This window comes from Solea senegalensis, linkage group LG16 (assembly GCF_019176455.1).
Source record: "Solea senegalensis isolate Sse05_10M linkage group LG16, IFAPA_SoseM_1, whole genome shotgun sequence".
NCBI classification, from domain to species: Eukaryota; Metazoa; Chordata; class Actinopteri; order Pleuronectiformes; family Soleidae; genus Solea; species Solea senegalensis.
Window position 1 is genome coordinate 1,338,744 of NC_058036.1, and position 9,809 is coordinate 1,348,552.

At 45.3% G+C, this 9,809-nt stretch overlaps 1 protein-coding gene across 1 annotated transcript; it reads right to left on the bottom strand.

The window, feature by feature from the left end:
- Positions 1 to 4,567: 4,567 nt before the first annotated feature.
- Positions 4,568 to 8,162, bottom strand: nubpl (nucleotide binding protein-like). The gene is made up of 11 exons (XM_044046964.1): positions 8,003 to 8,162; positions 7,052 to 7,196; positions 6,817 to 6,851; positions 6,531 to 6,621; positions 6,397 to 6,436; positions 6,225 to 6,315; positions 6,047 to 6,140; positions 5,698 to 5,783; positions 5,481 to 5,601; positions 5,272 to 5,354; positions 4,568 to 4,810 (listed from the first exon to the last, which is right to left on the bottom strand). The coding sequence occupies exons 1-11, from the start codon at positions 8,129 to 8,131 to the stop codon at positions 4,748 to 4,750; spliced, it is 978 nt and encodes a 325-aa protein (XP_043902899.1). The 5' UTR covers positions 8,132 to 8,162; the 3' UTR covers positions 4,568 to 4,747.
- Positions 8,163 to 9,809: the final 1,647 nt, after the last annotated feature.

Consider the following 9,809-nt stretch of genomic DNA (forward strand, 5'->3'; position numbering starts at 1 on the left):
GCTACAGTCTCTGCTACTGCTGCCACAGTCCCTGCTGTACAGCTCTCTGCCAAGCATCATTAAGCTGCTGCTGTCTACGGTCCCCGCTGCTGCTGCTACAGTCCCCTGCTACCGCTGCTGCTGCCACAGTCCTGCCTGCCGCTAATGGTCGCCGCTGCCACAGTCCCGCCACCGCCGTTGCCACTGCTGCTGCTGCCGCCACAGTCCCCGCTGCCGCCGCCACAGTCCTGCTGCTCGCTGCCGCGCCGCTCCCGCTGCCGCTGCCGCCGCTACAGCCCGCTACCGCAGTCCACAGTCCCGCTGCTTCGCCACAGTCCCTGCCGGCCGCTCTCAGTCCCGCTGCCGTCGCCACGGTCCCGCCCGCCGCAGTCTCCGCCGGCCGCCGCCACGTCCCCGCCGCCGGCCGCCACAGTCCCGCTGCCGCCGCCGCCACAGTCCCCGCCGCTGCCGCCGCCGCCACAGTCCTGCTACGCTGCCGCTGCCACTCCACAGTCCCCGCTGCTGCCGCTACCGTTGCCGCTGCTGCCACAGTCCTGCTGCCGTTACCTTGTCCCCGCCGTTAATAGTCCCCGTTGCTACGAAGTCCCCACTACGGTCTTCCGCCGTTACAGTCCTGCTTGCCGCCACGGTCCGCCGGTTGCTGCCGTTGCTACAGGCCCCAGCCGCCACGTCCCCTGCTGCTGCCGTTGCCGTTACAGTCTTGCCGTTAGCGCTGCCACGGTCTCTGCTGCTGCTTGCTACAGTCCCCCGCTGCCGGTTGCTGCTATGCCGCCACAGTCCTGCTGCCGCTTGTCTCTGCCGCTGCTGCCGCTGGTCCCTTTGCCGTCCATGATCTCATCTTTGATCAGAAAACCCCGGCATCATATATGCAAAGCAGCTGGATTGAGAAGATACTGTCATGCTGGGAGCCACCACACGCAGAGACACACACCACGCACAGAGACACACACACTCACAGAGACACACACACACTCAAGAGACACACACACTAGACACACACACACTCACAGAGACACACACACACTCAAGAGAGACACACAGAGACACACACACTCACAGAGACACACACACACACACACAGAGACACACACACACACAGACCTCACAGAGACACACACACACTCCAAGAGAGACACACACACACACAGGAGACACACACACACACACAGTGACACAGACTCACAGAGACTACAGAGACACAGACTACACACACACACACACTCATAGAGAGACACACACACACACACACTACAGAGACTACAGACACACACACACACACACACTCACAGAGACACACACACACTGAGACACACACACACAGAGAGACACACACACACACACAGCCTCATCCTCACAGGTTAAAGTGTTGGAGCAGTGACACGCGGCAGATGCTGTAAATTACACACACACACACACACACAGAACAAGTGCTGCACCACTCCCTTCATATCAAGCTGCGTTCACACTGACAGCCTGAGGTGACTCACACACCACATTCTCTTCTTCAGAACGGCCCTTTATTCTCATATTAGGATGATTTTAGTTTTATTCTTGTAATATAACAACTTTATTGTGAAAAGATTTCTTCTTCAGTGTGGTCCTAAAACAGAAATCCACTCATTCTGATCTCACCACATTTGTGTCTCTTCAGCGACGTCCACATGGTCAGCCTGATCTTCCATTCCATCATGTGGACAAGATAAGATAAGATAAGATAAGATAGCATGAGATAAGATAGCATGAGATAAGATAAGATAAGGTAGAATAAAGATAAGTTAAGATAGGATCAAATAAGTTAAGAGAAGATCAGATAATAAAGATATAATTAATTAGTCAAAATTAAGATAACATATGTTAAGATAAGTTGAGATAAAATAAGTTAAAATAAGAGAAATTAAGATAAATGAAGGTAAGATAAGATAATGTAAGATAAGGAAAAAATAAGTTGTATTAAGTTAAGTCAAGACAAAATAAATGAAAGGTAAGTTAAGATAAAACACAACATTCTCTCGTCATGCACACACACACACACACACACACAGAATGAAATCATAAAAACAGTAAAGTGTAAACATTAACGTGGACACAGAACAGTTTGTTCTCAGCTGGAGTTGTACACCCGTGTGTCCGTCTGTCCGTCTGTAATATTTCGTCAAGCACTTAAGTTCACCTGAATCGCCATGGCAACCTCAGCCTGTTTTTAATTGAAGCCTGAGGCCATTGTGCATCCCTCTTCCTCTCACACACACACACACACACACACACACACACACACACACAGCAGGACACTCTTCATGTTCCAGGTTAAAATCTGCTTCACAAAAACACACACAGTCACTTTGACAAACAACGTTTTTTGTTTTATTATTATTTTCCCAAAGTTTTCTGGGTCAAAAAAACGAGATTGACTGAATCTTTTTTGGTGTTTTTGGTGAAGCACGTCCTGCAGTACAGAGGCAGTGCAGACACTGTCTTCTCTCACATACGATCCATGATGATTGTGTTTTATCTCACTGTGAGACAGACTTTTAGAAACCACTCACTCTCCCACACCAAAGCCCACAGAGAAAACCAGGGATTTTAGCTGCAGGGACACAGGAGCTGCTGGTCTGCTGCTGCCTCGTGTGGTCACTTTGTGTCACTGAAGTCAATCTGAACAAAGACTTTTAAATGCCGAATTGACAAAATCAGACATTTGAACTGTCGTGATGGAGGCAGCAGTGGATCAACAACTCCTGTGTGTGTGATGTTAAAATCACTGGTTTTCTCTGTGGACTTTGGTGTGGGAGAGTGAGTGGTACTTTAAGCGTGACCATGCTTCACAACATTAGTGTTGACTGTGAGACTGAGACATGAAACTGTGATGAAGACAAAGAAAGAAAATTAACTGGTTTCCTAGAAAGCTATAAATTATTCACACACACTCACACACGTGTCTGGCCCTCTGTCCTGAGGCTCCACACACACACACACACACACACATGCACACACCGCAAGCACACACACACACACAGGTGAAGCACAGAGGTTATTAACACACACACATGCACACACATGCACACACACACGCACACACAGGTGAAGCACAGAGGTTATTAACACACACACACACAGAGAGACCTTTAAAGAGACAAAGGGAGGCTTCACCGTCTTCACTGCAGAAGTGTTGTCCTCCATCTTTGTTCTGTTTCAGACCAGTCGAGTGCAAAGAATCATGGGAAAATGAGAGGGGGAGGGGCCCCGGTGTCCAATATCCCCTGAATGTCAGTCAAGGAAAGGAAATGAAAAAGAAGGTCAGAGGAGAGAGGAACGGAGAAAAGTAAGAGTAAAGAGGAGAGGAGAGGGGGAAAGGAAACAAGGGCAGAGAGGGGACAAGGAAAGAGGAGGGGAGAGGAGAGGAGAGGAGGAAGAGAAGAAGGAAAGTAAAGGAGGAGAGGAGGAAGAGGAGAGGTGGGAGAGTTCACCTTGTTCTTCTGGAATGAAATAGACAGATGACTGATGAGGAGTGTGGGGGTGCTGCCTTAATCGCACACACACACACAGTGACACAGCACAATTGGAACCAGCTGCTGCTGTTTATCCAGACACAAGCAGTACAGCTGCGTCGCCATGGCAACGAGGGAACGCTGAGGGGCTGAGGAGAGAAAGAGAGGGGGAGAGAGGGAGAGAAACTAAACCTTCTTAAATATGATTCAAGTAAAGGAAAAGTCTGTGATTTATGACCATGAAAAAAAGAGAATAAAAACATTAGACATGGAAGGGTCTTACTATATGGAGGTGGCCATCTTGTGCCGCCATGTTTCTACAGCAGCCTGCATGGACAAACCAGCCCAAGTGGGAGTTTGTCAATTTTTGCATTTTGAATCAAGTAAATGACACACACACTGGTTTCCATGACTTCTGAGGACATCACATTGACCTACATTCATTTCTTGTCCACTTAACCATAATTACTAGTGGCCTAACTTTAACCTGACCCTAACCCTAACCTTAACTTAACCTTTGACCTCGGCCGAATTTTTAAACAGGTTTTCAACTTAAAATGTAGTCATTTACATGATGGGGACTTTTGTCCTTTTGTCCACATCATGTGAAACAGATTTTGTGTCCCCACAACATAAGGAATACAAGTACATACACACACACACACACACAATAACAAAATCTAAAAGACCTGAACGAGTTTCTCAAGAATGAAGTTCTGCCTCATTAGGACAAGGTTTTGGTCTCCATGAGGACTGCTGGTCCTGACAAGGTCAGTGTTTATGACAGAGCAGGTCCTAAAGAGGTGACACATACAAGAACACACGCACACACACACACACACACACACAAAAGAGATTTCCCAAGATGAGACCAGTTATTGTCCACTTACTCCTGTCATCTGTGTGTGTGTGTGTGTGTGTGTGTGTGTGTGTGTCACAGCTGTGGTCAACAGTTTCTAAAAAAGTAGTAGAGCTTTTTAACGTTTAAAAAGAGCAGTCAGATGAACGTGGTGAGTGTGTAAGTGGCTCCCTCTACTGTTCACTCACCACATGTTCAGTTTACTCAAACAACTCACTGAAGATTAAACGTGCAAGTTCACTTTTATTAAATAACATCACATATTTATTCAGTAACACTGTAAAAAACCGTGTCATTCACACAGTCAGGAGTGTCACCACCGTTTTTGTCTCTCTGTGTGTGTGTGTGTGTGTGTGTGTGTGTGCGTTCAGTGGATCAGCCAACTCCACGTCTGAACTGTCAATCAAGTGTTGACCTCCTTTAGTCTGCGTTCAACAGCCGACGCCACCTGCCTGTACGCCTGTGCCTGAGAGACAAAAACACCATTATTTATTATTATTATTTCACACTTTACTTTTACTTTAATATGGCAATTGTGACAATTTCACAAATACAGTCTGAATTCTGAGGCAAATAATTCAGAATTCTGAGACTTAAGTCAGGATTCTGAGGGAGAAAATGCTGATTTTTTAGATTTAAGTGTGGATTCTGAGGGTAATAATTCAAAATTCGGAGATTTAATTCAGGATTCTGAAGAAAAATGCAGAATTCTGAGATACAAGTCAGAATTATGAGGAAGCAAATGCAGACTTTCAAGATTAAAGTCAACTTTTGTTTTCTTCGTCTTTATCAATTCAGGCCACTAACTTCAATAGTTGGAATGCGGAGTCAGCAATTTCTGAACTCCTCCCACAGTTCAGATCGAATGGAAAAATGAGAAATATAGCATGAATGTCCCGACTATGGCAGAAAAAAAATCAACCAAACCTCTGGACTTTGTGGACAGGAGACGACCACTGGCTGTCCTCTGTCTGACGACTCTCTGATGTTCAGGTGGAGAGGAACGTCACCTGGAGGGTAAGAATTCATCAAAGTTCACAAAACGCCATATATGAGAGGATGTGATTTTTTACACTGTAAAAAACTGCTGTATATGAGAGGATGTTTTTTTCACTGTAAAAAAAACGCTGTGTCACCTAAAAACTCCTCCCCCAGAGTGTGAGCGAGCTGTCGGGCTCCGTCAGAGCCGAAGATGTGTGTCTGGTGTTGACACTTGGGACAGTGGAAGACGCTCATGTTCTGCACCAGACCGAGAATCTGCCAGAACAACAAACACACAAATAAACAAACAAGAAAAACCAGTGTCTTCTTCCTGTGACTTCACACACACACACACACACACACACAAATTACCGGCACGTTGACTTTCTTGAACATCTCGGCTCCTCTGCGAGCGTCCAGCAGAGCGATGTCCTGAGGCGTGGACACGATAACAGCACCTGCACAACAAACAAACAAACAAACTTACAATAATTGTCAGATTCTAATCTACAGACGACAGAATGCCGGACACATTTCATCTTTTCTTGTCCAATGGTCGAGACATTTTTTGAGTGTGAACTGAGGCTTTTTAGGTTTGGTAAAGTTCAGCATTTCTAACCTTTAGTTCCAGCTCGCTGTGTTTCACTCAGTCTTCTGTCAGCTCTTAAACTTTTAAAGAACACAGACTGTGTGTGCGTGTGTATGTGCTGTGGTGGCTGACCTGCCACTGGGATGTTCTGGGTGATTGACAGCTGGACGTCTCCTGTCCCTGGAGGCATGTCGATGACCAGGTAGTCCAACGAGCCCCAGTCCACCTGCAAACACACACACACACTTCAGCTTTTCCTTCCTAATATCAGCACGTCATCGTTCAGCTGTGGGACCTGACGAGCAGAGACCTGTCTGAGCAGCTTCTCCATCGCCGACATCACCATCAGGCCTCGCCACACGATCGGAGCCGCGTCGTCCACCAGGAAACCCATGGACATGCTGAGAGAGAGAGGACGAGGTCAGAGGTCACAGCAACAGAGTCTGACAGAGAGCGGGGAGTTAACGGCAAGAAAGACTCACCACGGTACGCCATAGTTTGTGAGAGGAATCATCAGATTGTCTGGAACAAAGAGACACAGGTTCACAGAATCATCAATAAATCAACACACTGACTGACTGATAACGACTGCAGTCAATATGGATGAGTGTCGTACTGTCACTGAGCTCTGGGTTTCCCTTCAGGTTCATCAGTTTGGGAATGGATGGACCGTAGACGTCAGCGTCCAACAAACCCACCGACTTTGACTGAGGGGAAGAAAGAAAGAGACGAGAGTTTAGTTTTAGCAACGCTCGATACCGAGAAGATAGATTTATTTATCAATACACTATTTATATTTGATCTAAATATCTGCCTATCTGTCTATCTTATTGATCACTTTTAGTTTTCTTTTTTCTTCTTTCTTCAAAAGAAATAACATGAGAAAAGGGAGGAGTCTTTACCGAATCATTGGCCATTAACGCCAGAGCCAAATTCACTGCAGAGACAAAAAAAACATCACTTTAAAAACTGAGACTGAAAAACTGTAATAATCTTATTTCAATATAAAACCTAGTTTTAGTTTATTCTGACATTTTTTTACAGTTCACTATCGTTTCAATGTTCACAATGGAAAGCAACTTTTAACAGTTGTTTATTGATCTTGAAACAAAAGTTACTTTATATGTGCATTTATACCTGCAGTGGTGGACTTTCCCACGCCTCCTTTTCCTGAAGCCACGACGATGACCTGTTTGACCCCAGTGATGGGCTTCTGTCTGGGCAGACCTTTGGCCATGTGCTGCTTCTGCCTCTCCTGTAAGGCTTTAGTGTCCACGGACCTCTGTGGACGTGTGAAGACAGATGAATACACGCATCATTTTATCTGTCATCACAGCACCTGAATATTTGTATAAAATAATTATACAGTTGTATTTTACTAAAGAAAAACTGGTTGTTGTTTTTTACTTTATATTGTACCTGTATTGTTACATAATAATGTGTGGGTTCATAAATGTGGATCTTTATAAAGTAAATTAAACCAAACCTACTGGGTACAGACAAAAAACCCTAAGATTATTAGTGCAAAAGTAGATCATGTTATTAATCATTTCAGGTGAAATAAAAACAATGAGTCAAATCCATTTATAAAAATGTATATTACACGCTTTGTGCACAAGTTTCAACACATGTTTTAATATTTACTGTCGCGTTTTAGCAACTCAATAAAAACAAGAATGAAGTTAAAGGCTGACATGTGTTGTAACAGCGTCAATGTACATAAATGTCATTTTTAAATCACTGAGCCACGCTCGCATGAAAACAAGTACACATCCGCGTTTGTATTTTCAAAACAAATTCGGCCGTGCACGGGACCTAACATGAAAACCCAAAACAACACGTAATTCTACATCGACTATGTACAAAATAGAAATATTTAAGAAACTGAATAAATACGTCTTTAGCCGGACAGTCTAAACGTTTTTTGAGCCTTAATTGAACCGTCATTGCTTTTATTTTGAAAGTACAATGACATTTCCCGTTACGGTGTCGTTGTTCAACTTGAAAACAAGCAGCAGCTTAGGAGTTAGCTTAGCAGTTAGCTGTGTTCGCCGCGTTTACGAGTCCAGAAACAGACGTTAGTCTCACCTGACAGCGTATGAATTGTAAACAAACCGCAGCTCCACATTTTCCCTCTGTTCCTGTTCGCAAAACTGAAGCTTTATTCGCGGAAAGTCTCAGTAAATGAGACATTATGCTGTAAGTGAACAGAGCCATGTTTGGCTGTTAACATGCTCCGCCTTAGCTGCTCCGCAGACTGTTGTTGCACATCACCACTGCGCAAAATTACGCATGTGTTTGCGACATAATGATGCTCCTTGTTTCTAGTCCTAATTCCAACGTGTTTTAAAGTATATATACGCACATATATAACTCATTACACATTCGTGAATCACATATATGAAATAAATATACTAACGAATATATCTTCTTCTTTTGGCTTCTCACTGAGGTCTCAGGTATAGGTGCTATACCTGAGACCTCAGTGAGAAGCTAAATGAAGAAGTACTCATCTTCTCATGTCAGTCTCATCTCCTTCTCATTCTCTCATTTACCCAGCCTAAATCTCCTGTGTCATCCTCTTCTGAACTCCTCAGCCTCATCCTCTCATGTCCTTATTCTCATTTTCTGAACTCAGTCTCATCATCTCATCTCCTCAATCTCATTCTCTCACCTCCCAAGTCTAATTCTCTTAACTCCTCGGTCTCATTTTATGAAGTCGGTCTCATCCTCTCATCTCCTCAGTCTGATCCTTTTCTCATCCTGTCATCTGCTCAGTCCCATCCTCTCATGTCCTCAGTCTAATTCTCAGAACTTCTCAGTCTCATCCTCTCATGTCCTCGGTCTCGTCCTCTCGTGAGCCGGTAAGAAATTCCCTCACAGAACATGTCATAATCTTTCCTCAGACTTTGATGTCATCAAATCCATGTTTTTGACTTTGATGTGGCGGCGTCCCCAGAAAGCTGCTGAACACGCAGTGTGACACAGGCCAACTGCTGTAAAACAGCGCCAAACAACGTCATGAGAAATGACAATGAGAGACAACTCAGAGAGAGACATCTGGTCAATGAAATCTCATCATGGACAAAAATCTCAGTTTTGGGTGTCTCGCAAGGGAGGAGTGGAAGCCCTCCACCTACTTTGAAAACGATCCCTATCAGCTGACAGAGTTTAAGAAGATCCTCGGAAGGATGGTGGTGAGGAAACCTCCACCGGTGAAGGAGCGCTGGAGAAGGACAGAGCAGAGGGACGAGGACGAGACCTTCACTCAGCAGGATTATCTGGAAGACGTGGACGACACAGAGTGGTACGTGCCAGTGCAGCCGGAACCCACGAGGACCCAGTGTCCTGCAAAAGCTGTGTATACAAGACAGAAGAGGAGGAACGGCAAAGACTGGGTCTTTAAAGTCGACTCAGATGAAAACACAGAGCCAGAGTCCGAACCAGAACCAGACTCACTGCGGCAGAACGACCCAAAGGAACCATGTTCCACCGAGCTAAAGCACCCTGCAAAGGTAGCAAAGGGGAAGATTGTCAGAGACGCACAGCTTAGTCCCAGGAAAGACAAAAAAGAAGAAGAAGAGCTAGAGATGCACACGACAACTGGTACGAAAAAGGTACCAAACATTTGGCAGCAGGGAAGCCCGTGGAACCGGACCGCACACAGGGGAGGGGAGGAGCCAAAGCCGGAAAAAGAGTCCGAGTCTGAACCGGATCCTCACAAAAACTGGTACAAAGGTAAAATAACGAAGAGGAGGAGGCAAAAGAGGGCACCACCTTCAAGACCAGAACCTCTCGCTCTGGTGCAGTCTGCAGAAACACCACAGGGGGGCACTGTCCTGTGATAGTGACAGGCCATTTACAAACTCTGTCCACTGAGATAAAGCTGTAAACA